At 34.2% G+C, this 27,943-nt stretch overlaps 3 protein-coding genes across 13 annotated transcripts; all 3 read right to left on the bottom strand.

Moving 5' to 3' along the window:
* Positions 1-266: 266 nt before the first annotated feature.
* LOC101214201 (pre-mRNA-splicing factor ATP-dependent RNA helicase DEAH10) lies at positions 267-13,951 on the bottom strand. 4 transcript variants are annotated; one of them, XR_004215378.1, is made up of 15 exons: positions 13,730-13,951; positions 13,498-13,566; positions 13,251-13,297; positions 13,076-13,156; positions 12,769-12,985; positions 11,967-12,378; positions 7,009-7,212; positions 6,576-6,736; positions 6,285-6,470; positions 5,848-6,085; positions 5,460-5,659; positions 2,422-2,556; positions 2,092-2,299; positions 1,842-1,909; positions 267-823 (listed from the first exon to the last, which is right to left on the bottom strand). XR_004215378.1 is itself a non-coding variant. In XM_004152879.3 (14 exons), exons 2-13 carry the CDS (start codon positions 13,560-13,562, stop codon positions 2,116-2,118), a joined length of 2,130 nt encoding a protein of 709 aa, XP_004152927.1. In that variant the 5' UTR covers positions 13,563-13,566; positions 13,730-13,951; the 3' UTR covers positions 1,316-1,909; positions 2,092-2,115. The 4 variants fall into 4 exon arrangements, 1 of the variants encoding a protein (XP_004152927.1); XR_968861.2 differs by having other exon boundaries at positions 267-803; XR_968862.2 differs by having other exon boundaries at positions 267-719.
* Positions 13,952-16,678: 2,727 nt separating this feature from the next.
* Positions 16,679-21,377, bottom strand: LOC101217546 (nuclear intron maturase 3, mitochondrial). 2 transcript variants are annotated; one of them, XR_004215377.1, is made up of 3 exons: positions 21,069-21,377; positions 17,100-20,952; positions 16,679-16,937 (listed from the first exon to the last, which is right to left on the bottom strand). XR_004215377.1 is itself a non-coding variant. In XM_031882860.1 (2 exons), the coding sequence occupies exons 1-2, from the start codon at positions 21,207-21,209 to the stop codon at positions 18,649-18,651; spliced, it is 2,445 nt and encodes an 814-aa protein (XP_031738720.1). In that variant the 5' UTR covers positions 21,210-21,377; the 3' UTR covers positions 16,679-18,648. The 2 variants fall into 2 exon arrangements, 1 of the variants encoding a protein (XP_031738720.1); XM_031882860.1 differs by having other exon boundaries at positions 16,679-20,952.
* Positions 21,378-22,475: 1,098 nt separating this feature from the next.
* Positions 22,476-27,644, bottom strand: LOC101214441. Of its 7 annotated transcripts, none has more exons than XR_004215380.1 (10): positions 27,148-27,638; positions 26,259-26,315; positions 25,966-26,018; positions 25,786-25,837; positions 25,032-25,097; positions 24,897-24,956; positions 23,880-23,922; positions 23,389-23,433; positions 23,061-23,256; positions 22,476-22,835 (listed from the first exon to the last, which is right to left on the bottom strand). XR_004215380.1 is itself a non-coding variant. In XM_031882862.1 (9 exons), coding segments are annotated over exons 1-9 (510 nt in total). In that variant the 5' UTR covers positions 27,145-27,644; the 3' UTR covers positions 22,476-23,123. The 7 variants fall into 7 exon arrangements, 3 of the variants coding, with proteins under 3 accessions (XP_031738722.1, XP_031738721.1, XP_004152928.1); XR_004215379.1 differs by having other exon boundaries at positions 22,476-22,988; positions 27,148-27,637; XR_004215381.1 differs by having other exon boundaries at positions 22,476-22,988; positions 23,061-23,194; positions 27,148-27,629.
* Positions 27,645-27,943: the final 299 nt, after the last annotated feature.

The following is a 27,943-nucleotide window of genomic DNA, read 5'->3' as shown; positions in this document are numbered from 1 at the left end:
AGCATAACATTAGTAGCAAAAGAAGCATGTAAGGAAAGTTCCATGCAGTTATGAGCTTTCTAAAATAGTATTCTTTTCAAAATACAAACAAGTAATTGAAAGCTTTTCTAGAAATTAAAAAGTTATTGCCCTCAAACACAAACAAGAATCTACAAGGCTAGAAGCTATGAAGAAGAAATCAAGATTATGATATATACAATACCGATATTAGAATTTTCTAAAAATTGAAAACCAAATCATATTTGATTAGTTAATTAACAAGCTAATTGGTACAATAAAACTGAATAATTATGCAATTTATACCAAAAAAGTAAATCATAGCCAGTATGTTACTACACCCTTGACATGCAGTGAATATTAATTTGAAATATCTGCATGAATATAGAATACTTCCCTAAAACTATCAATGTTATGTGACCCAATTCATCAAAGCTACAGTTCCTTAACCAAAGGATCATAATGAAAACATACGACTAAATGAGATTAATTGAAAACACGTGCCAACTTTTAGTTGACACCAAATTAATTTGAGAATAGAGACATGACAATTTGTTACCCTATAGTTATCTAAATTAATATAATTACACAAAATGAACAACTTTCACTATGTGGGCACAAGAATTCTCTATTGGCTCCGATCCCATCCTGATTTCAATTTTGATTCCGAAAGATGGAGAAGGTGGTGGAAAAAGCGATTTGAATGTCCGCTGATCTCATTCCTACAAAATTTGTATTCTGCTTCAAATTTTCAATCCACTGTATAACCCTCACTAACGGTGGCGGAATCCAAAAATTTAGTTGACCTGCTTTATATAAAGAAAACCTATAAAGAGACTTTAACCTGGGGCTAAAACGACTAGAAAACAGATTTATCATTGGGCTAACTAGTAGTTTGTAATGTATATTTGTCCGTGCATAAAGTTAAATGGAGAAAGTGGAGGAAGGTCCCACAAAAACCAGATGAAATTTTACAAAATATAAATAATTATTCCCAATATCATAGATTCATTCTTAGCAAAATAGGTTTCAACCTTAAAGCTCCAAAGGTAAGAGAACACCACAGTCTCAGTCACTTTATTAGAAGTATTAGAATTTTTACCACTTTTTGTTTCGTTCATTTTCCCCTCAAATTGGTTAAAGGTATTAGTTTAGGTAAGAACGGACTTCCAATATCCTTTTCAGAATACTAGAACTTCCAATGTCCTAATTGAATTATAAGATCAAAGATCAAATCCAATCCTAAGGCTCAAACAATTATTAACCATCAAATAGTGCCCAAGCTAACGTAGGTCAATTGACATTTTACCAAAAAATATAGTCCAATTGACATATATTATATGTTAGCAACCAAAAGGTTTGCAATTCAAATCCTCCTTTTTATTATACTAAAGAAATCAAAATAGTCACTGTAGCATAAGCAGGCCGGTTACTTCTACAACATTTAATTTTGAGGTATACACACGGAAACTTATTTAGTACCCTAGTGAGAGTACCATTAGGGCATTTGAGCATTTGAGCATAGTGTATGTTCTCATCAGGAAAAAAAAAGGGGTAGTAGAAGGCCAAGGGTTACTTGGTTATATGGAGAGCTAGGTTTTGTCTGGAGAGACCGTATTTTGGTGAATCAATCCATAGTAGGTGCATTGTGAGAGACAACATTCTCAAAAAGCTATTGTGTAATTTTCACTTGATATTGCAACGAAGGTTTATCTTGGTATTCGTATTCCATGTGGTTTACTTGTACTTGGGATCTAACGCCTTTTATCTCTGATCATTCATGAACACAAGGAGAGATGGATACCAACAAGAGAACTGAACAACAATCGCATGTATTTGAGTACCTTTCTGTTGAAATGACTTCCCCGAATACCTTCTGGAGTGGAGCAGTCCAATGTTGTATGCCACCAAACTGAAAAATGCACATGTTAGACAGGATATTGAGAAATATTAAAGGTTTACTAATTCTAAAACCTCAAAAGTCAAAGCTATTGCTATATATCAGTGGATTGGAGAAACATTTCGATTTATTTTGCTGTGCACAACAAGAAATAAAAGAGATCCTTTCCAAAGAATGAAGTAATACAATAATACCTATTCAAACATGAACAGATCAATTTAGCTTTTCGAAGCATGATAATGGGGAGCCAGTTCCAACAGCCAAAGTCGATCAACTTTAGTGATATTGCGGATGTATTTGTTATTAGTTTGCACGAATTCATTGAAAATTACACAATCTGGTTTTTTACGAAATAACACTGAAGAAGGATGAATCTGTACCACCTCGCCACTGGAAAAATCCCTGCATTTTTGTCATGTGTGAGATAGATTAATAATTATACTAGAACTGCACAAAAATCCTATCATAAGAACGACCAAGAATATAAAAATATGTATGAGACAAGTACAAGATAAGATCAATGCCTGTATGTTCCATCAGGCTGCTTTGTGGCAACGTTGAGAAAAAAGGAACCAGCAAGGCATCTACAAAACTGAAGCATGTCATCTCCACAAGAGTTAAGAGGAAGGCCCATTTGTTCAACATGTCGTCTAATTTGACTGCAATAAAATACATAGTTGGAAACATTACAAGTGCTCAATGAACAAAAAATATGTGGTTCTTGTTTTAATAAGAAACTATACTTTCAGTGGGAGAAGTAAAAGAATATAAAAAAACAAACAAAAACATCAAGTCCAGAAAAACCCCTCATCAACTCTCAAAGCATGGTGATTAGTAGGAATAGGGTATTATGGTCAAATCCTTAATTTATTAGGATTAGGATTAGTTTCTTTGGTTTATGAATATTAGGATTAACTTTTTCTACAAATTAGGATTAGGATTAGTTTGCTTTCGGAAACAACAATGTAGGGGCTTGATTACAGAACCACACTGGACCACCTACTCTGATACCATCTCAAATCACCAATTCACCAAAAATTTAAGTTAGTAGTTGAGGACAAATTTATTTATATATCACTGACACTTTCACTATACATACATAGAGTACTTGTCTTCACAACTTTTAAACATGAATAAAATTTTCATATTTGGCAAACATCAATTTTGGGATCAAAGCAGTCGTGTGGGCCGATAACAAGGAGACCTTTGTGAGTTGTGTTCATTGCCGAACAACACACATCTAACGAGGGGAACCCTTATAATTCAAAAAAAGAAAAAAAGAAACCAAAGATCTATTAGATTCTGCAAGAATGAAACTTTATAGAACTACTACAATTTGGGACAAAAAGTTATTATTTTTGTTATGGAGAACAACCAAGAAAGACAGAAAAAAATGCAAGAAAATTCAAGAATAGGTCCTACATCAAAATGATGAAGAAGCTTATTCAAGAACACCCAATTTGTACATCAATAGTGAAGTTTTTGAAGAAATGAAGAAGGGAATAAAATCCAATGTTTGTTGGGAAAGATAACTCAAAATGTGGAGCAGTTTTCAAAACATTTGCAAGAATTTAAAAAAGATATAATTCAAGAAATTCACTAAGAGGAACAAAACGATGAACAAAAATCAGGGAGAATTTCTAAAGAAGAAGAAAATGCGAGAACCAAAAAAGATCAAGAGGTGCACCCGGGCATCTCAACTAGGTTGACACGCCCTTAGCACCCTCATCAGGTGCACCCGGGCATCTCAACTAGGCTGACATGCCCTTAGCACCCTCATCACTTCCACCAAAATAAAGTACCAAAACAGATATAAAGAGTCCAAGTGGGGGCTACCCACAGTCAATACAAACCAAAAAGAGACAATCAGACAAATCTAACAAAGCAAACAATTCTAACTATATTAGGAACAAAAGATTGGCTAAATGGAGCTGCCAAAAGGGGAATCAATGAAAGGCGCTGCCCAAAACTGGATTGTCAGTACTAGAATCCACGTTCATATGTGATTCATACTCCATTTTGGAAACTGACCTAAACCTTTAACTCCTTTGCGCAACTACAAAATCCCAAAGGTTCTCTTTTCCCATCCAAAACCTTTTGATACACTTGCTTTGAAGCTGAAATTGAAACAAGGGCTTAAAGGTGATCTACTGCTTTCTAGTTTTCTGTTTTAACTCACTGTTAGTTGGCTAAACTACTTAGTTAGTTACTATGTAACCAACTACTTGTACTATTTTTCTCTATAAATAAAGCATCTCCTCTCACACGGAGAGCAGATTATTCATTCGAAATAAAAAGATTCTTTGGTTAACACCAGTGAGATTCTCGAAAACCCGAACGGAAACCCAACCAACCCCAAAACTTAAAAACCCTTCAAAACATATCAAAGATTTTTATCCTTGACAACTTCTAACTAAAACAAGACTAGACTTCCCCCTCGAGTTCGACAACACTTACACAAGAGCTCCTCTAAGTGTTCCAGTCGGCGGAGCGACTCTCGGTCGAATTTTCAACGTGCTTGGAGAGCCTATTGGAAGGATCATCGACACATTCAAACTTTGTCTTCAAAGTCTATCGAACTCCCAACTTCGATGTGGCCTACAAAGCAATTCCTAACCCTGGTAATCAAACCAAACTCCAAATCTAACCTCTCTACTAGATTACCTCTACACTCCTCAACTAACATTTCCCTTCTATCTCCTCGCGAAGAATGCCATCGTATCAATATTCACCTTCCTAATCTCATCCTACTCTTTAGTTTGAGAAGAGAAAGGAGAGTATCCATGTATGATTTAAATCCTACTTTGGTTATTGAAAATTCATTTATTTCATTTTTCGACCTTTTGGACTTTTACATTTTGAAATGAAATTTTCTCGTCCCTAAGCTTCCAAGTGTTCGCTTTTAACCCTAATAATTTGCACAAAAGACTGTTATCCTTGACATTAATTTGCTGTTGACCATTTAATAAGAATTTTAATCTATTTGAACTCTACACACGACTCATTATAGGTAGCTCTTTTTTTTTTTCAATATCTGTGAGTGTTCGCAGCTTACGCGCACCTCGACTAATCTCACGGGACAACCCTCCTAACCCTACAACATTTGAGTGTCAAAGAAACTCGTAGAAAATTAATTCCTAGGTAGGCGGCCATCATGGATTGAACCTATTGACCTCTTAGTTACCTATTGAGACTATGTCTCCCATTTTTTACTACTAGGTCAAACCATGATGGTTACTCATTATCTAGCTTAAAACATTTGTGCATGCAAACATTCATTAATCAACTTAATAAACAAAAGATGTACTGCAGTGAAATTCCTTTCAAATAATTCATTAAAAAGTTAATGGCAAGGACTAAAATATTTAAAATTAAAATTAAAATAAGTTATAAATATATAATAAAATATTTAAAATTAAAATTAAGAGATTAAAATAGAAATTAAACAAAAATTTAAAACATGAAGAATGTGGTCTAGTAAGAGATATCACAACTTTCTATGGCAGACTTCATCAATTGGACTGGAAGCATGAACATAAAACATAGAAATTCCATGGCTAACCTGTGAATGTCACGTGCGTGTCTCAAAGATCTACTATTGATAAAATTTTCTTTGCACCACTTTCTCAAGCTTTTCTCCAATTTTTCTTTGCTAAGTTCCAACTTTTTCTTATTCAAAAAGTCCACAGCAGATCGATAAACATTGATTAGAGTGAGATGATCACCTTCTGGACTTGAAAAACATTTCATTTTAGCTCTTGCCTGAAAGCAGAATAAACAAATAGAGTTTTACCATAGAGAGATTAAAGGCTAAATATCTAATAATCATCTCATATGTTGTTATCAAGTGAATGATAGTAGCATGCTATAACTTTTATGATACAAGGACAAAATTTACAAACAGAAAATAAACTGAAACAACATAATTCCTATAAAGTGTTGTGACTGACCTCTTCTTGCTTTTCACGAGGATGGTAAAAAATGGATTCCACTGACAGCATTGACACAGTTATCAACATTTCTTCCAAACAGTTGAACTGACTGGCAACAATCAGAGCTTTAGAGTATATTGGATCTAATGGAATACGAGCCATCTGATGTCCTACAGGATCAGATAGTTTTAGTTTTCCGTCATTGGTAATAGCCCCAAGCAGAATCAACTGCTCCAACGACTTGAAAATAGCTTGCCTGTTGAAAACAAAAGTCAAGAACACTTTGCCATCTTTCCTTCCTTTTCTTTTCCACAAGGGAGAGGAAGCTCTAAGGTAAAGAAATGCAAATAAAAAGTAGTAGTTACTACTCACTCAATATCTAGCTAAAAAAAACATCATGCCACCCATCAAAAGAAATAACATGCTCAAGCAATAAACTCTATAAAAACTTGCACCTTGGTGGTGCTTCCAAGAAATCAAATTCCGTGACATTATCAACACCTAAAGCCGTCAACTGTAAAATGACATTAGAAAGGTTGCATCTCTTGATCTCCGGCTTTGTTGAATCCTCAAGTTTATAAAACATATCCTCAGGATATTGACGGAAGCATTTTCCAGGTCCTTCACGGCCTGCACGCCCACTGAAGCACTAGAATATTAACAGTAGAACACTCTAGAAAAACTCAAATACTTTTGTGGCCTAAACAAAACTTCATAATGGTAATCATGCTTAATCCATGCCCTACCTCCTTTGTAGTGCTTGTGCTTTTGAGGTTGGAAAAACAATCAACGACTCCATCCCTTTATTTGGATCATAAGTGCGCGCTTTTACAAATCCAGGATCAATAACATACTTGATTCCAGGTATTGTCACAGATGTCTCAGCAATATTTGTCGCTAATATCACCTAAAATGCATGGCCAGCACCAAAAGCTTTAGATTATCAAGCATAGAATAGCACTGAGGAACCTTATACCTATCCAACGGTAGATAGTACAGACAAGAAACAACAATTCAAACATGAAACAAACAAGAAATCTACAAGATAATAAAAGAAAATGCAAGAATGAAAATAACTTTTTACGAAATATATGCTTAAATGATAATATCTGATTGAGAGACGAATGGAAAAAGAGAATTTAGACAAAGAATTCATTAAATACAACATGGTCAAACTACCTTACGAACTCCAGGTGGAGTTGGGGCAAAAACTCGCAATTGTTGCTCCGATGGAAGTGCCGAATATATAGGTATAACTACTAAATTCCGTTTGCTTTCAGGTAACTTTTGAATTGTCTCCTTAGCAAGAGTTTCAATAGATTCTATCTCATCTTGCCCAGTCAAAAAGGCAAGTATGTCACCAGGACTCTCCTCCAAATGAATCTAGTTGACAAGAATATACGTGATAAAATATTCAAATTGTCAGACGAACTTGTCTTAGAAAATGAAAAGACAAAGGGTGTTCAAGAGTTTACACTCAAATCAAAACTTGATAAATAATAGTAATGGAAAACATGTACAAATAAGATGAGAAAGTAGGCAGATAATTTACACGTTATTGTTGATAAAAACCATAACACCATTCCACTAAAATCCCATATTAGCAACAGATGTTTATAAAGTCCTGGCCAACATTCTTGCTAAAGTGTTTGCCGATAAATGAGGGAAAGATTTTCCCAAGACAATCTCAGATTCTAAAGGTACCTCCAAGTTGGAAGACAATTTTTGGACCAATGGAAATACCCCAAAACAAAGTGCTACCCAAAGTTTCCATAAAAAATTCCCTCTCATAAACAGCGAATGGCAGATGGAGGAGGAACACCTCGAACATATCACTAAAAGCTTTGTGAGAGGATAATTGAAGGTCGAACACTCCAAAGAAGTAGTTCCAAACCGAACAAGCATAATCACAACTCCAAAATAAGTGATCTAGATCTTCCTCTCCCCTCCGACAAAGGGTACATAAAAAATGCCCAACCAGGGACAATTTCCTTAGGAATCAATCAAAAGTATTGATAATTCAATGAACATCTTGTGAGACAAGGTTACCTCCAAAAAAAAATGTGAATTATCCCTTTGTCTAGGCAAGACATCCCCTAATAAAGAAAGAGGAGCCATGCCTCTATCGTATCCCTATTGGACAAAGGACGAAAAAATTCAAATGAAAGAAAGAACAAACTCCCACCATGCAACAAAACATCAACATTATAATGATTTTTCAAAGTAGATAAATGATAAAGGTTACAAAACAACCATCAAAAGGGTCAAGCCCGTACTGACCACACAGTGTCCCTTTAACCCCAATTGACATTTAATCAAGAAGATGAAAACTGTACTAGTGTATTTGCTCATGATAAACCTACCATAGGGAAGAGGACTCAAAGAGGAAAATGTCATCAACATTTCAAAGCTAGAATCTTACCCTAGGAGCTACCATTTATAAGGAAAGAATATTTTGCCAACCTAAGACAATTCCAAATCCAAGATCTCCATTTATAATCATGGCCTTTCCTATCATGAATTTTATCCAAGGAAATTCAATCTACATGATGAAAAGCCTTTCCAAAATTGATCTTAAAATCGATTCCCTATTGTTTCCAGCCTTTATAATCCTAAATGGTTTCATCGGCACTAAGGACTTGATCCAAGATTTGCCTACGGCCTATCCGCAAACAATGAAAGTCCCTTGAGAGACCATGATGGTCCAAGGAATAACTTTTAGCCAGCAGTTCTGTTAAAATCTTTTAAGCATAAAATATAACACTAATTGATCTAAAATCCTTCATCGTTATTGTCTTGTCTTTTTTAGGGATAAGACATATAGAGGTTTCGTTCCACATACTATCCACTACCCCCACTCAAAGAACTTCATAAGACCCTGTTTATCAAGGTCATCCTTGACAACATCCCAGTTATCCTAAAAGAAGGCCATGGGGGACCATGAGACTCATTCCCACCACACTTAAAGACCAACCTTTTAATTTTATTCAAGGAAACAGTGATACCAACTTTGCATTCTCAAAATCAGAAATAGGACACCAATTGATCCCTTCAATAAAGGGTTCACAATCTAGTCCCGTCTCTAGTTTGTTGATGAAACCACTTTCTTTACCTAGGAAAGGAGTATTTAATATTTAATATGTATCTTTGTATATATTAAATTTCCTCAACAAGATACAGTATAAACTTCCAACAGTCCAATATAATGCTCAAAATACAACTAAAATTCCAGATCACAGCAGTTTATCAACTTACTCGGAATAAGACTACGAACAAATAATAAAAACACTACGAAATCATCAATCAAAACAAACTGAACAATAAAACCTGGATGCTCTTACTTTCTTCCCTCGCAAGGGAAAGCAGACTCCTCCTTATCAGAAATGATCTTCGATATTTCTCTCCTTCTTCTATTTATTCTAACTAGTGGACCCACTGAGGAATGTTCCTGCCCCTTTTCCTCTCCCAATGCTCCACATGTAATTCTGTTTTTCCCTTTATTTCTTCTACTGTACGTGATGAGTATAGGAGGCCTAGCATTTTATTCTTAATTTGAAGCATATTTTGCCATTTTTGGAGTATTTATGCAATGAAGATTAACAGAGGAAAGTGTCGAGGAACTTTCTCAAGGGTCCACATAAAGTGCATTAAGAGGGGATGGCTAGACCAATGTAGTTCAGTGGCTAGGTATAGGGTATTTAAGCTTAACCGATGCATCCTTATGAGTGGTTGCTTATCACGTGGGGCTTCAAGAGATATTAACAAAAAGATTCTTCTCGGAATTTATTCATTGGCAATGGTTTGAACACTAATTTCTAAGAGGATAAATGGTTACGAGATAGACCCCTTACTCTTTGTTCCATCATCCATATCATTAATTTACCTTGACATTTCATTATTGCTGCCATCATCCACTCCCTCTAGGAGCTTATGGTTCATTTCTCAGCACCTTTCTCCCTCTTCACCTTTGGAAAAAGTTTACTTTAAAACACTTTGGAAAACCAGCAGTCCAAGGAGAATAAATGTCCTGGTTTGGATTATGGCAATGGGTTCTTTAAACTGTTCCGAGAATATGCAAAGGAAGCCTCCCAATACGTGTTTGTTGCCTTCAGTGTGCCCCTTTTGCTTGGAAAACAGTGAGCTATTAACTCACCTACTCATTTTCTGTCCCTTCTCATCAAATTGTTGGTTTAGTATATTTTCTATGCTTAAATCAGTTTGGATCTTTGATGGTTTGTTTAGCGCCAATGTGCGCCAATTACTGAAGGGACTTTATTTATCAAAAAAACCTTTTTCTAATTTGGGTTAATTTGATAAAAGCGATTCTAGCTGAGATTTGGTTTGAACGTAACCAACGCATCTTCCATGATAAAAAAAAAAGAATTGGGCTGACATCGTAGAGATTTCTAAAAGAAATGCAGCAATTTGGTGTTCTTCAAATGAAGAATTCAAATATTACTCCATTCAAGACATTTGCCTCAATTGGACCGCCTTCATCGAATAGTTTGTAGTTTGGACAGGTTTTATATGTATTTCTGCCGTTTTGTTTTTCCTTTCAGCCTTGATTTAGTCTACCATAGGTAGCTTTCGTAGTTATTTCGGTGGTTACTTTGGTCTTTTCATGATCTTAGTATTGTTCTTGTATTTTGGTTTTTTCTTTGTATTTTGGATATGACGAGGGTGCTATGGGGTGTCAACCTAGTTGAGATGTCCGGGTGCACCTACTGATCCTTTCTCTCTTTTTCTCCCTCTTTTCTTGGCTTCCCTATTATTCTCATTGTATAGCTCTCTTATACATTGAGTTTATTAATAATAAAGAAGATTGTCTCCTTTTTAAAAAAATATAAATGTGTGTGTGCACGCGCCTAAGGCATACAACAATAATCAAGCCCCTAAAAAAGAGCCCAACAACAGGAAATGACTCCAATCGAGTAAAATAAGACCTATTTGGTATGCAGAGACTGATAGCAATATTGTGGTCCCCTAAGAAGCAAGGACATGGACACAACGAGGAACCAATTTCTCAAAAAAAATGTAGGACACAGACATGTCAAGGACATTAAGTACTAACAATAACTAAAATATAAATAAAATAAACAAATAAGAATTTTTAAGTGGCAATCGAATTGGAGCATAAACCCATAAAGACAAAAGACCAAAGCCCATATAAAGAAAAAACCATAACCCTAAAAATTGTTTATTTTATACCCCTACCCCACAATTCTTTTCTTCCCCTCTTCCCCCTCCCCTTGATTCTCCCTCTCTCCCCCACATTCATTTTTTATCTCTCTTCCTTCATCACCGCTTTGCCATCACCTTTGACAACGTCATCGCAAACCACCACTCCCCATTGTCACTACCTATTTGAAAGGTTTGGGTATTTTATGTGTCTATGTGTATTCCCGGTGTGTCTATGTGTATCCCCGGTGTGTCTATATGCATGTCCATCACATGTTCAAATTTTTATTTTTTAATTAAGAAAATGTCAAATTTTTGTGTGTATCTTGACATACTCATGTCCAACCACATATCAGAAACAAACACTTTGTAGAAAAACAACACACTTGTGCTTCTTAGGTGGTCCCTTTAGCCATGTTGGAGGATTTTTTTTCCAAGGGGAGAATGGAATTTTGTCTTTGGAGCCCTAGTCCTGTTGAAGGGTCTTCCTATAGCTCATTCTTTCGTTGTCATGTGAGCCCTTCCTCTTCCAACTTCTCCATCTTCTCTTTACTCTAAAAGATCAAAATCCTAAAGAAGGTACAAAGGGGACAAAGTTTTATACTTCACAATGGTCTTATGATTTTGCTAGGCTGGTGTGGAGTTGTTCATTTGAGACGTTCAACTTTAGCTAGGATTGAACTAGAGGTTGCAGCTCCACAATGGAGGAGCTTCTCATTCATCTCCCTTTGTGGAAAAGGTCACTTTTTGTACTCTGTGAACTTTTAACATATTATACGAGGACCTTGAAAGAAAATAAAAAATAGAATTTTTAGAGGGTTCTAACAACCTTCGGTGAGGTTTGGTCCCTTGTTAATAAAAATATATATATAATAATTAAAAAATGCATCGCTATACTAAAAAAAAATCTTGAGCTCAATTGCATATGGAGATCCGAGGTGAGAATTTAATCACTCTACCTGAAATATAGTAATAAGAGTGGCCTCCGTATAATCTAATACATGCTTACGAGTATAAGATATAGCTACTGGATATTGACGGCCTTGGACACGAAAAGCCTTTGCACCACCAAAGTACTCAGAAAAAAGTCGTGCATCTAAGCTGGCAGACATGATAATTAACTTCAATGGATGCAGTTTTCTTCCTCGATGTTGCCTGAGGGAACTTACATATTTGCCATTATTTCCCTTTTCTAATTTGCCATTAGTATTCATATTCTCTGTATTAAAAGAGTCATTCAAAGACCTAGATCTTGTTTTCTGCACTTTTTTCAAAAATCCTAGCAATACATCAGTATTAACCGTTCTCTCATGAGCTTCATCAACAATGATAACTGAATATCTTGAAAGATAAGGGTCCAACAATGCCTCCCTGAAAATTTATGAAAGCAACATGATAACTAATTTAGAAAATTACAAAAGGTCCACATTTACCTTAAGATATCTAAATCTCAAAGAGCCGCAATTAGTATGCTAATAAAGAAATCCACTTCATGTATAATAACCTAACAAACTTATTTATCACCTATCCCTATCTGTAATAAGTTATATGGGGAAAAAAATATATTACATGGAACAAGAGAAGGGAAACAACAGAAATTCAAAATCAAGTATCACCTTCAACATAAGAATACAGAAAGACGAGAAAGAAATATAGGATCAAATGAAAAATAATAATAACAAAAAAAATAGAAATAAATCCTTGTCTTCGCATCCACTGAAATTACATTTTGGAAACGAAGGCAGTGTTTCAATATTGTACCTTAGCAGTAGACCATCTGTCATGTACTTGATTCTTGTGGAACTAGAAGTTACATCCTCAAATCTGATAGAATACCCAACCTTTTGCCCCACTTCAACACCACATTCCTCGGCGACTCTTTTTGCCACAGTTACAGCAGCAACACGCCGAGGTTGGGTCACCCCTATAGCTTTGCCATCTCGACAAAATCCAGCATTAAACAGGAACTGTGGTATTTCTAAAATATATCGAAAACAAATTATTTAGCATAATAAATAAGGTAATAAAATTCGGTTATAACATTTATAAACAGAGGATAAAATCTCACGCGTCGTTTTTCCACTCCCAGTTTCACCAACGATAATCAATGTATCGTTTCTAAGCACCTCTTGCATGAGCGAACTTTCAACTGAGCACATAATAGAAAAGAACAAACCTTAGGAACTTGGGAAAAAAAAAGAAACTAACTTAGAAACGAAGTGCAAAAGAATTTAGCTTAATACCGGAAGCTACTGGAAGTGACTTTCTATGTTCTGCAAGTTTTCGCTTCCTGCATAGCAACCAAAATCAAGTCACTGAAACTACTACCAAAACATGAAAAGCCAAAGTTGTGCACTCCAATCCGTCTTCTTTCTTAACCTTTTATATATATATATATATAATTTACTTGTCCTTGTACATTGTAATCTGTGAGCAAACAAAAACAAAGAAAATACAAGAGAAAAAGAGGCCAGAAGTAAAAGTGCATGCCTGGAGACATTTTCACTCTTGCAATCGTTAGTTGAGACCTTGGCATCGAGTCCCTGTCTTTCCATTTCCCTGTAGCAAAAAGGAAAATAGAAACAAAAACAAAAGAACACGGTTATCAATTACACAAACACACAAAAACTTGGTTTTACCCAAGAAAATCTACAGCTTTTATGTTACATGAACAAAACAGAAGAAAAAAGACTGTAATAAATCAAGAATTGAATTCACATACCAGGTTAGAGAAGGGAATCGAAAGCTGGAAATGGAAGGTTAAAACGGCGAAGGAAAGAGGTTGAAAGCAAACAGGATAGTGGAGATGGTAGGCAACCAAGGCAGAGAGTTGCAAACCTTCTGCCGCGGTTAAGTGGAAAAGGTCACCAAGCTGCCGGAATCGCGTTCTGCTGGCCGCTGGTAGTACGAAGTATGAAGGTGCTGCTGCTAGGGCCGGAAATTTTAATTTTTTTTCTTTTAATACGATATTTCAAAAAAATAATGCCAAACAAAAAATAGATTAGGTAAAACTATTGTGAATTCGTGTATTGTGACAAGTAAATTTTTACCGTATAATTACTTCCTCATCAAATAAAATAATTTACCATATAAAATTATATTTATTTCTCCAATGATAACGTAAAAGATAATTTTTTTGTGGTTTTTTAAATAGAAAAATAAATTAAAATATTTACAAATTATCATCCAATTTTAGATTTTATTAACGAAAGTCTATAGCATAATTTGCCATATAATTTGTAAATATTTTTATAAAATTTACTATTTTTTAAATAAAGATTCTTAATAAATTACTTTCTAAACTTTTTCATTTGATAAACTTAAATTTTAGATAATTATATAATTACTTAAAACAATTTATCATATATAATTATATTAAATAATAATGTAAAATGTGGATAGTAACAAAGTAATTTTGGTATAGTTTTCTGTTACCAAATTTAAATTTTGAATACTAATCATGGAATACAAGCAAAATCAATTATTTCAATTTTTTTATTTTTTATATATTTTTAATTACACTTAGCTATTTTGAAATTGCATTCTAAAAAAGTTAATTTCATCTAATTATCATTAAAATTACAAATTAAACGGTAGGATAAGGATCGAGTTACAATTCATTTTTTTCTTTTTGGAATTTGGGATTATTATAAAATAAAACAAAGTTTGATCAAGAGTATCTTACTTTTAGTAAAATATATTAGAGTCTAAAAATGATAAAAATTTATCACTTAAGTTTAATTGTTAGATCATATATGTTATCAACGAAAGAAGTTTACTTTCGTTATTGCATATAGAGTTTGACATATTTGCAAGTTTTTCAAAAATTTGTTATACAATTACTTATTCTAAAATTACTACTAATTATAATTTGTTTTTACTATTTATAAATTCATTTAACGTAACAATTAAGCAATCAAATATCACTAATGTAAATACATTCAAAACGAAAAACTTCCCTATTTTCAACCAAACATGTTTAACTTTGGTATTAATAAATTAAAGTTTAAAGTAAAATAATACATTATAAATATAGATTACAAATCACGTTTGTCATAACATGAAGTTTAATTAACATTAAACTTTCTATCGTTGTTAATAGTGTGTGTATTTAATTGGCTCTTAAACCACAGTTTTTATTAACGATCACATTTGATTTCTAGACAATGATTTTATATTCTAAATATGAAAAATAATATAAGTTTAAAATTTTGAAGTATTTTTAATATTTTGCTTCAGAATAGTTTAATAGAATACAACAAAATATTGAAGGCAGAATGTTGATTTAGTTAAAATTGAGTTGTATTTGGATCACTTACCTGGTAAGCATGCTTTGAGTACTTAAAAACTAACTTCGAGTTTTGGTCATATCGATTAATTCAATAATAAATAATCATTAATTTTCATACATTTTTTTTGTGTTATTTTCTATCATGCACGTAAACTAAACGAACACAACTTCTCTTTTTTGCTGCCATGCACGCAAATTAAACAAACACTTAGAACAACCTTTGATGAAAATAATTGTACAAGCACATAAACAAGTGGTTATTTAACTGAAATACATTTATAATTATATTGATACAAATATAATTAGCAAGAGCTTATTGTATAAACATTAAAATTGACAATCTAAATGAACTATTTAGGAGAGGTTTCAAAATTAGTCAAAACTACTCTTGTCATTTTTAAAATCACTCGAAAAATATTTTTAATCTTTCAAACAATTAATACTATAACAAGTACATTTAAATGTGTGAAAATAAATATTTAATTATCTTAAGCAATCAAAAGTGTATTTTAGAATGATTTTAAACAAAGATAAAATTTATTTTAATCCTTTCAAAATTAACATTAAAACCAAGATTACTTAAATTAGTTTAACGTACATCTTGTAATTATTGTATTAAAAATAATCATTATTAGACATGTACTAACTATATACTCTCACAATTATTTTATAGGGCACTTCACAAAACTTATATATAGTAAGTGATCAACTTTATTTATTTATGTATTTATTGAGTTACACATTTTCCTTTTTTTTAAAGATGTGATTTGTTTTTTTTAATTAGAAAAAGTTGAATTAGGATATATTTGGAATACACCCAAAAAAAAAAGTTTTTCCAAAATGTGATTACCATTTCCTAATGTTTGAAGACATTACTTATCTTCAAAGTTTGTTTTGTTTGACGGATATTCAAAATGTTCATATGAAAAAAAAAAAAACATACTAATTTAATCAACTAACAGTCAAATTGATCCAACGATCATTTAGAACTATTAATCAAATCTGATGGACTTATACATTTTTTGAAAATTTTGAAATTACATAAACAAAAAAAACAAATGTTATTTGGGAAGAAAATTATTTTAGTTTTAACCATATAAGATATAACATGAAAGAATGAAATGACAATTAAGTGTTATTTTTGGACTAAAAAACCTAAAATAGAAGAATTTCCTTTACCCACAACACAAGGTTAGGAATATTTAGATAATTACATTGTCATCTTAAATCCATCCAAACTAATAAATGCACATTTTATTTTAGATTCAACTATTCATTCACTCGAGAATTAAGATTTATATCTTATAAGTTTGTGCTAAAATATAAGATTTTAGACAAAAACTTCAATTGAGACATGTTATACTATTTTCAACACCAACATGAGTATAACTCAACTAACATCCATTTGTATTATCAATTTGAAAATTTGAGCCGATTTCCATAAAAGCAAAAACATATTCTCAAACACCCCCTTCTCACATTTAACAAATAATGACAAAAATCGCAAAAGGAGTGTAGTGAAATTGTTGGACATGGAAGTGAGTTCTCTTTGAAGTTTGAAGGGCAACCACAAATTCCTGTTGGTGGCCACCATGCTCCTTGCCTAATTGTTTGGTCAGACCCCAGAGGATCGGAGGACCTGAATATGAAAGAATAGGAACTTTCCGATACATCAAGTACGCACTTTATTAAGCCAACTTTCATTATCTCTTATATCTAGTATCAACATGAATCCTATGCAACTTAATGTTCTGACATTTATGACTTTTGAGTTTAATAAAAGCTCTTGATTGTCACGTACGTTAGCTGGAAGAAAAACCAACAAACTCTGGAATTGGTTTCTCTTTAACTGCCTCCTTTTTGTTTGAGTTCCTGGTTATTGAAGCAAAGGTAAAACCATATTACAAGGAACAGGAACAGGAACAGGAACAGTTATTTAAACATAATCACATTGCACACATTTTTTTTTAGATGTTTTACCCGTGATATTCATTAACTAGCAAACTCAGAAAGAATTACAATCAATAAGTCAATCCACAATATAAACTCAAACTCCCAAAGAATAACAATTAATAATTTACTCAACTATATCCACTAGCTACCTTCCAATCATATAAACTAGCAAAATGCACTTTTAGTCCATAAAATTTGGAGAATTTAAACTAGGGCAAAATGCACTTTTCATCCCAAAAACACCTCAATCCTTTAGGATGGGAAAATATTTCTAAATGGACTCTAAAGTCACGATTAGTTGATTAATGGATCATTGATGTGGCATGTTTTTTTGCTAATTTTTAAAAGTTTATTTGGGCTTATGTGATATTTTTCCTTCTCTCTTGTCATCTCCACCCTTCCCGCTCCCACCAGTTTCTTCTCCCCCTCCAGAGGGTACTTGCCAATGCTGGAGAAGATTGCGGCCACGATTGATCAATTCACCAGGAGCCCAATAAATAACATCTCGTAACAACAAAATATAAAAGAATAATTGAAGCTATGACAAAAATGAAAGCAGAATGGGCTGAAAATTTTCCATATCAGTAGGAACAAACAAAGAAGAAAAAACTGTGGGGATTATCTTGAACATTTTTCTGAACTTCAGAGATTCTAAAAGTATCTTCTGAAGCTTCAAGGACCATATCTTTTTTTGGAAGGGAAACGAGTCTCTTTTATTAATGATCATAAATTGAGACAAAAGCTCAAAGGAACAAGAGAGTTATACAATGAGCAAGATAACTTATGGATCAGTAGACGTACTCGGATATCTTAACTAGGTTGACGACCCTTTGGTGCCCTCGTTATATCCATACAAACTAGTAAAAACATGAGAACTAAGAATAACAAATAAATTGCCTCTACAGCATAGTCGAGAATATATGAAAAACCAAAAAACTAAAATCTAACTCTAAACCTCAGAGACCAAATGATATAATTCAATCTTTCCATGAGATGAGCCTGTACATGGCTTCCAGAACAGTGAACCACTTTCTTCAGTTTTTAAGAAACGATTCACTGATGAATGAAATATCCTACAAATGGATCCTATCGAAGGGTACACAAAAGATGTTCATTCTTTCAATAACTCCCTACAAATAAGAGAGAATAATGCAGGCTCAAGAAGTTACTTCGTATTTTCTCTCTCTCAAAGTCTCTCTACTCCTGCCTTCTCCATAAATAGTCTGTTCACACCCCTTTTGCCTCCTTGAAATGGCCATCAGTTCACCAACATTCGTTGAATTGAATAATTTGTTTACAGTCCAGATTGGCACACAAAGGAGGGGTGGCTAAGACGTCATGATACCATCTTGTCGACATGGAGGATGAAAGAAACTCAAAAGTAACGTGAACTACATTCAGTCCATATCCAATGATAAGGTGCAATCCAAGTCTTGAAGGTTAATTTTCCCCATGTATAAATCACTAATGTGATCAGCACAAAGAGGGAGGCATCTCTGATTTAAACTTTCATGAATCACTCCCATCCCTCTCACCCATTCCACTCCATCAGATGGATTGACATTCAGAGTCCTTTGCAGTAATCGGACACGGTATAAAATAGAGTTTGTTCTATTGCAAAAATTAGCAATACAAGGATAGGAAGCTTCATCAGTGGCTAACCTAATCAGAAGCAAAGATAAAGCACCATCAACAGGATACGGGTCTGCAAGATTTCTTTCTCCCAACATCTTAACTTCTTTTTCTGTTGGGAAGTGCATTTCTTCATTGCCATTCAGATCGAAGACTTTCAAATCCTTACTGTAATGTTTCATGGCTTCTCGTTTGGTTGATTCATGCTTTTCTGCCAATGTCAAAATACAAGAAAACCTTAAGTGGTAAGTTACAACAGTTTTGACCATCTTATAGTTATGACAACAGCAGAAGAAGTCTAACCACCGTCTTCCTACACCAGAATACCACTTGATAATATCAGCATCTTCAAGAACAATGAGTGAGCTGATTGGCCGAGGGCGACCCATGTTGTTTGTAAACCCAACCATCCTGACTGCCTTCCTAACAAGCTCTATAGGAGCATCAACTTTGATGCATAGCCTTGTTAAGTCGTCAACTGTTCTTTTGGCATATAGTTCTTCTTCCTCCAATCTTTTCTCTTCATCCTCCCGAGCCTTTTCCTTTTTAAACTTTACAGGATTCAAGTGCTTGTTTACTTGATCTTGAAACCTATCATAAGCATTCACAAGATCTTCTGGCAATTGATTTCTTATGTGTTTTAAAGAGAGGAAGTCACCTGCTGACAGCACACGGTGCCACTCTGCATGATCTTCAGAGGACTCAAAGAAATCTTGCACCACTTCATCGGCCCAGTTTCTGAAGATACTTCTAACTTCCTTCTCAATTTGAAATTCAGATTTGAACCCACCAGTTCTCTTGAATTTCTTGAACACATGACTCAATATCTTCAATCCCAATTTTTTCCTATTTCTCTCACGGGCATTTCTCAATTCTATTGCTCTAACTTCCTTCTGTCTAAGGTACTTCTTCCTTGCCCTGATTGCCTTCTCTGACATTGGTGGATGTAGAACTGACGGTGGTACAGCCCGTAGTTCCATTCCTAAGAAACCAATTTTCTCTGAGACAGCACTATGAATCGCAGTATTCATTCGATCGACTTCCAGTTCTAAATTCCCTTCTAAATACTTTAGGACCTGGCTTTTTAACTCCATTGTTAGCATCTTTGACCCTGACGTTATAACTAATATCTCATCCAGATATCTAACAGCATATATTTTTACTGGATTATGAAAAGAAACAATCTCATCCAGATTGAACTTAGGATTTTCTTCAATTTTTTGGAGTCGAATTCGTTGAATTTCCTTATCAAAGCCATTGAAGTATATATTTAACAAGATGGAACACAAACCACTTTCCTGAGGGAAACCCCTTCCTAAATAACAACCACCCAATTCAATTTGAATTGCTTCCACTTCAAACAGTTTCCTTAACATATAAATCAGAATATCATCCTTAATTTTCTCTTGCATCAATAAACACAACGTATTTACATGTACAGATTCAAACTTTTTGCGACGAAATGCAACAGTAAACCACCAACTAGGGTTTTGCACCGAGTTTTTCAGGTACCTAATCGCAGTGTGTCGCCCCATACCGACACGCCCACCGTAAGAGAAAGTTACAAATCGTTCGTCATAAACAATTTCCATCACCATCCTAATAGCCTCAATTAAAACCTTCAATTTTAAATTCGGTAAAAGCAGAGACTCACCTTTCTCTTCCAATGGTGCCATCGGAACACAGCAAGCTCCAACATCAAAACGATTTTCAGAGAGCTCCCGAGCCATGACCTCGACCGAAAAGCATTTGGAGACCAAATCGAAAAGGGGTAAGGAATCGGGGGCATTACTGAATGGCGGAGTGATGAGGTTTTGGGAGGCAGTGAGAAGAACGGAGGGAGAGGCAACGACATTTTGAAAAAGGTCGACGAACTTCCCATGGGAGAAACGACTGAGAACTAGAGCCTTGAGTTGGGAACTTGTGAGGGTTTCTGGAGAATGTTGAGACGGCAGGTTGAGCTCAGGGGAATGCTTCAATTTCAATGGCAGATGGGAATAAAGCTTGTTGAGGGAATTTGAGAACTTGGGTTTTAATGAAGTCGCAATTTTTCTAAAGTGGATGAACATCTGAAGTTAAGGATACAACGAGCTCAATAGAGAAGAGAAAACTATAGCTTTTTGATCCATGAACAAAACAGAAAACAAAAATTAGTGATTAAGCAAGAAGAATTCGATTCACATACCAGTTTAACGAAATTTCTGCGAACGTGAGAGAAGGAAATCGAAAGGAGCAAAGAAGGAAGAGAGAGTCGCAGAGGTGGTTGAGTGAGTGAGAAAGCGAAACCGTGGAGCTTATGGTGTTTGTATGATTGTCTATGTTTCATAGTCTCAATGTAGCCACAACAGTCCAAGGAAAGGAAGAAAGAAAGAGGAAACTGAGCGAGGTGAAGGTGAAGGTGACTATGACAAACAACAACTGGGGAGGAGGGAAGTTTTTTTGGTTTGCTTGGCTGTGTCTAAGGCATTTATATAACCTTTTTTCTTTATTAACCATTCCAGACTTTAATAAAAAATTAATTTCATTGAGTTCTCTTATATCATTCAATTTATATCCTGTCACATTTATCATCATTCCAACCTATTATTTTTAAAACCTAATTCAATTATAATTGCACCCTAAATCTTAGGAGGTGTTTGGATTCGGGAGTTTATTTTAGTTGGTTACAATAGTGTTCTTGTATGAACTCTTAAAATAGAAAATAGATGGTCAAATATAAGTTAAAGGATCAATCTCGTGGAATAATAACATAAGGATCTAGTGGTTGGATGAACCAAAATTGGGATAGAAAATAAGAATTTGTCCAACCTTTTGAAATTGAGGTTTTTTTTTAACTCAGTACCTCTTGCTGGTAAACATACAAATGTTTGAGCTCATTTTGGCAATTTTTTTCCCTCTTTAGTAACCTCATATACTAAGTAAAAATATCAAACAAAATCTCGTGCACTCAAATTGGTTATCAGCTCTATCCTTGTCTTCTTATCTCACTCTTTCAACCTCTTTTTTTTTTTCTTCTTGATTTCCTCTCTATCATTTGCTACCCTAATCTCTCTCAAGCTCTCTTTTCGATCCTCTCTCTCTGGCTCTTCACTATCCTAATCTGTGTTTCAATGGCTAGCAACAACTTCTCTAAAACGATCTGATGGTCAACCACAAATGGATTAATACAAAATAGAGAATAAGAGAGGAAAGCAAGAAAAAGAAAATCAATGATAATTTTGTAGCCTTGGCTGAAGGTAATGCAAGAGGAGAAAATTTATACATTTGGAAAGGCTACGGTTATTCAGACAATAACATTGACATCTCAAATCCACCAAAAGTAATGGATATCAAAACCAGATTATTACATTTAATTTCAGATTGAATTATTCATAAAAACTATACAATCATTACTTTATATCTAATATGAACTAGAATTAAATAAAAACAACAATGTTGATTTACATTTGTACAATAAATTGAGATTAACATATTGATGTGTTAGCAATCATATGATTTTTGCTTCGAAACCCCCCATCCTATCATACAGGGTAAATAAACTTTATATAATGAATTAGTTTAGGACAAAAATATAATAGTTTAGACAGCCAAATGAAATAAAAATCTCCAAAATTCTCATTCTCAAAGGCCTAAACAATCACACATTAATCCTATTCCTATGCCCTAACATCATGTTCTCAGGCTTCCCATTTCTATCCTTATACCCCCACAAATGTTAGTAGCAGGAGCACACAACAAAATATCGAATGCATCAACATTATTAATCCCTCTAGCTGAGCCTGAAAACATTATTACAATGAATTCCAACCAATCTGGGATAAAATGTTTTACAAATCAAATCATAACCAACAGGAATGATATCAATCCCACAGTGAATCTTCCAAGGGAATGCTGCTACCGACAATTGCAAGTTACTTTTCTCAGCCTCTAGATAGAATGGGGGAGGTCAAAACTGTCACAAGTATTCTATAAGGATACTTATTGAACTTACTACATAAAATTTAAGTAACAACTGCTTTTCATCAGACAAATACTACATATGACCATTTGAAAACCAAGGCAATGCAGAGTGACAATCTTGTTTTAGACCTTCCGAGGGCAGGATCTGATACAGTCAAGTAGAAGGGCATGTCCTCAGAAAAAGTAGAAGGTAAGGAATCGGAACTCAGAAGCTTACCAAATTGTTGGGAATAGAACGAACTGCTAGCTTTAATGTTCGCGAGTTCTCCTTGAAGGGCAATCACCATTCATGTTGGTGGCTGCCATGTTCCTGGTTTAAATGTATGGCCAGACCCAACAGGCTCGGAGGACCTGAATATGAAAGAATGGGAACTTTTTGGTATTCAATAGGCACTTTGTTGTTTTCCTTTTTTCTGAAAAGGTAAAAGATATGCCAACCTTCATAATCCCTTGTATCTAATGTCAACATGAATCCTATGCAATCTAATATTGACATTTATGACTATTGAGTTGGGAAAAAAAAAAAAAAAACAAAATCAACTTACTCGGGAATTGGTTTCTCTTGATCTGCCTCCTTTTCGTTTGAGTTCCTGGTGGTTGAAGCAAAGGTAAATCCACGTTACAAGAGGAGAGGAATAGTTCTTTAAGCATAAGCACATTGCACCAGAAAGTTTCACATGTTTTTAACAGCAAACCAATGACATAATGATCATACTACTATTTAACTAACAAACTCAGAAAGCATAACAATCAATAAGTCATTCGGTAATATAGACTTGCTCTAAATTCTTGGTCCTTCGATGCATTCAAACTATTAACTCAAACTCCTAGCACACTGGACCAATGAGCAATATTGAGGAGAGAATAAATAGAGAAATATCAGTGGTGAACTACACAGAAAAGTACATTTAAATATTTCTGCCCATGATATGCCCATAACATTGAGAAAAAAGAAGACAGTTAACCAATATTTATGTCACCTCACCAATATAGAAAAAAGAAAATAGCAGTATAAAATTCAAAATGAATGGCCCACCTCAGGCTATCCCTTGTAGGCAATCCTTCCACATCTTGGGCACCTTTGAACAAGAAATACCAAAATGAATGAACTGAGTGTAAACATCCAATCGGTATAATATACTCAAGTCCAAATGAAATGAACTATCAAATTTGGGAGAGTTACACATGACCAGAAGAGGTACATGGAATTAATCAGCCAACAAGAGGAAAAACTTAGATCATTCCAAATGATTATTTAAAATAAAAAATGCTTTTTTCTCCAATTGGGAAAAGGCCTAAATGCAATCTTGAGGCTTTCCTCTAGGTGCGGTGCAAGCCTCAAATTTGATGAAAATATTTTACAAATCCTAAAATTGAACTGACTAGGCGTTACTGAACATCATAATCATAAAGTGTGTGTGTACATAATCACCATTGCCAAGTGCCACAGGTTATCTTTAACATCAATATCACTACTATTATTATATGATTGACTTATCCTAAAATTTTATGTTTGGACACACTTAAAGCCACGATATGAAATTAGTAATAGCTCAAAATAAAGTGCATTAGGAAGAGAACTGTAATTGTTTCAAAGTTCCTGATTATGTTTTACTTTCACTTCCTTCAAGACTCGAGAGTTTGTAACCCTTGAACATTAATTTTCTTTCCGTTATATCAATGATAATTTTTTTGTAGTAATTGTAATAATAATAGCTCCATTTATCACAAATCAAACCTTTTATGTATTTGAAGAATGGGGAAAAATAATATTATTTTTATAATCGTTAAACTTCAGTCACTCAGTGCATTTTTATAAACACAAGTCTCAAGGTTAAAAGTTAGAGTCTTGCCTTGGGGCGAGCCTCAAGGAGGCATAAACCTCAATAGCCTCTTAAAACATTGATATCAAGAGCCTTTTAAACCATTGAGCTCCATGGCTCTTAAAAAAATCCTATTTAAGGATTGAATGTAATCACATTTCTTTTCTCTTGGTGAAGAGTGGGGAGGAGATTAAGGGGGTGAGAAAATACAAAATGAAATCAAATAATACCTTCTGAACCAGTTGGGACCTGTCGGATAAAGCTTTTCAAGTCAGGACCCATAACTTGACCTATGCAGCAAATGAATATTAGCTATATGCTACAAGTGTAACAAGCACTTAAGTTTTTGTCAATAAGCAACTGACCGGTGCTGATGATTTTCCGTAAATTGCCTTCTTTAGAGTTTCTTTCCATCTCTTCTTTCTTGAGAACTAAATTGATCACAGATAACTTCCAGTTAGACCATGTTAAGTCAAAGAATGAGAATGATATTGGTTCTTCTAAAAGTATCAAATAAAATTTAATTCTGAACTGCAAAATCAAATGATAATTGCTTTTATACCTCATAAAAAGATGGTTACAGAAAAACTTATCTACTAAGGCAGGAAAGAAGACCTTGGTAAGAATGTCTTGAGTAAGATTATAAAGTCAATCATCAATTCCTACAGCCTCATTTGGTAACCATTTTGTTTTTTGAAAATAAGCCGATTTTCTTACCATGGTTTGTATCAATCTTCAAGTAGAAGAGTTGCATTCTTGGCCATATTCCAAAAACAAAAACAAGCTATTAAAGACTACTTTTCTTAGTTTTCAAAATTTGACTTCGTTTATGAGAACCTGGGTAAAAAGTGTTTATAGGCTTAATTTCCAAAAACCAAAAAAAAAAGTGAAATAGTTACCAAATGGGACTCTAAGAGAATTAATTCTCAAATATGAATATGTTTGGGTGACCTCTATGTGGCAATTTCAGGTACAATGCAATTCATACCTTTCTTCCTGTATATAAGTCACAATTTTGATATAGAGAAGTTGACGATGATAATTACATAATGTAGAAAAATGTTCAGTCATGAACAACCAAGTAATAAGATGCAAAATTTTATTGAAGAGTCAACATACGAGCAACATTTTGTCGTACACGTTCACGCCTAGCTTCTAGCTCCCTCATTTCCTGAAGACAATGGCAAAAGAACAAACAATATAAATATCAAATCCTGCTTAGCACACCAATCACAAATCCTCTGATCATTCAAGTGGAATGCAAAGATCAGTTGGTCGTGGAAGAAGGTAATGGGTTACCTCTGGGGTTGGAGCCTTTTTACGCTGCCCATTTAACCAACATATCCACTCCACTGCAGCAATAAAATATAAGCAATCATCATCAGGAAAACCTAACATCAGCAAATTCGGTTCTTTCTAGACTACATATCCAGCTCATGTTAATAATCATTCAAGTTCCCAAAACTGGATATGTTCCCAAAACTGGTACTATATCTTAAACCGTGATTTAAAAATGACATAATCGGATGATTCAAATAACAAAGCCCTTCTCCTAATTCATAAGTCTTAAACATAGGTCCATAAATGCTTACCTGGAATTGACGTTGGATCATCCTCACCCTTAAATAGCACCCATCTCTTCTCTTTCACTAGCAAACCAAAGAGTGAAAATTGCGTGAGCTGTATATGTCCAATGATAGAAGTTTCATCCTATAAACAACAAAGGCAGCTACCTATGTATCACCCTAATTCATGAGCGCTCTCTCTCCATTTCTCATGAACATCATCCACTTAATGTTGAGTACAACTGTGCAAAAAGATATTTTCTTACAATGTCTTGCATATTTCTTCAAGTACAAAAGTTGAATTCTATGTCAAATTCCAAAAACAAAAACAAGTTTTTTTCATATCCACGAGTGTTTGGGGCAACTTACGGGCACCTCAACTAATCTCACCGAGAGAACCCAACTATCCCTAGAACATTTGGGTGTCAAGGAAACTAGTAGGAAATTAATTCTATGAACTCTTAGTTATTCTTAGTTAGTTATTGAGACAGATTTTTTAACACTAGGCCACTTGATTTTTAAAAAGTAGATAACAAAGCAAGATATTTAGATGTAGAAGTGGTGTTCGGAGGCTTAATTTTCAAAAAACTAAAAAACAACACATGGCGTACAATTTTTAAACTCAATTGCAAAGGTTCAACGGTGGGCTTAGAAAACTGCTGGCTTTCCACAGTTCAAAATCAGTTAGATGCTAAGTTCTTCTGTACTTTCATACTTCCAATACTGTTTAATTAAAATTGATCAATGGAACAGGAAATGCACAAAGAAACAAAGAGAACAAATTTTTAAAAACAAATAAGTGAAAAAATCTAGAAATTCAAAATGCAACCCAAAGAAAGAACCTCATTCCGATCAAATGCAATCTAAGAAAGGAAAATATAGAAATAGAAAAGAAAGGGTATTTAGACCTACTTACTTATACCATCTATTTCTTCTTTTACGAAGAAGTATCTGTTTCCCGCTTTGTCCACTCCCACCAGAGTTCTATTGCTGAAGAAAGCAGCAATTTTCCCAAAAAGTTTCGACATTATCTTCGTTCCAACCACCGTTTGATGGGGGTATTACAGAGCATTCATATCCCAAAATTTCTTTCTCCTCTTCCACTCCAGAAAAATTATGCTCTCCCCATTGTAGACTTGCCTTAAGATCGTGCTCTCTCTCAGTTTAAGCTCTGAATTTGGAGATCCCTCGATTTTTCTTCCTTCTTGTCCCCTGAATTAAAATAGTCGGAATCGAATTTTGTATCGAAGATCCTACGGTATGAATATGATGTTTATTTTGTAGAAAAAATTGGGATAAATACACAATTTAAGATGAAGGAAAAAGGGTTGATGAAGATGTGAAACAATGTCAAAGTGTTACGTCTACACCTAAATTTAGGGTTATATCAATCAAAATAAAAAACTTTGAACTTGATTACAATAGCTTTCTGGTTGAGCACATACTATTTTATTTTATATTGTTTTTTATTTGGATTTTGCGATAATATATCTAATATATTGACAACAAAAACTTAGCTTAGTTGATATGTAGTTGATATCTATATGTCTATATGTGTTGAGGATCAAGACATAAGTGGTTAGGAGAGGATACCAAAATTGCAAAAACCAAATCAAATTCTTACTAATATTGAAAAAGAAAATGTGATTGGTTTCACTTTAGACTTGGAAGTGTTTAGGGGTGGACACCAAAATCGAAGTTCCACTATTTGA

The sequence above is a fragment of the Cucumis sativus genome, chromosome 3 (genome assembly GCF_000004075.3).
Source record: "Cucumis sativus cultivar 9930 chromosome 3, Cucumber_9930_V3, whole genome shotgun sequence".
Lineage (NCBI taxonomy): Eukaryota > Viridiplantae > Streptophyta > Magnoliopsida > Cucurbitales > Cucurbitaceae > Cucumis > Cucumis sativus.
This window is presented reverse-complemented; position numbering and strand designations above follow the sequence as displayed.

Coding starts and splice junctions, on each gene's coding strand:
- LOC101214201 (XM_004152879.3), bottom strand. CDS start 13,562: ATGGAAAGACAGGGACTCGATGCCAAGGTCTCAACTAACGATTGCAAG. Junction 13,157..13,250: donor GTCACTTCCAGTAGCTTCCG/GTATTAAGCTAA, acceptor TTATGTGCTCAG/TTGAAAGTTCGCTCATGCAA. Junction 2,300..2,421: donor CAGCCTGATGGAACATACAG/GCATTGATCTTA, acceptor ACAAAAATGCAG/GGATTTTTCCAGTGGCGAGG.
- LOC101217546 (XM_031882860.1), bottom strand. CDS start 21,209: ATGAAACATAGACAATCATACAAACACCATAAGCTCCACGGTTTCGCT. Junction 20,953..21,068: donor GCAGAAATTTCGTTAAACTG/GTATGTGAATCG, acceptor CCTTAACTTCAG/ATGTTCATCCACTTTAGAAA.
- LOC101214441 (XM_031882861.1), bottom strand. CDS start 27,259: ATGTCGAAACTTTTTGGGAAAATTGCTGCTTTCTTCAGCAATAGAACT. Junction 25,838..25,965: donor AAAAGGCTCCAACCCCAGAG/GTAACCCATTAC, acceptor CATTGTCTTCAG/GAAATGAGGGAGCTAGAAGC. Junction 25,098..25,785: donor TGTACGACAAAATGTTGCTC/GTATGTTGACTC, acceptor TGATCAATTTAG/TTCTCAAGAAAGAAGAGATG.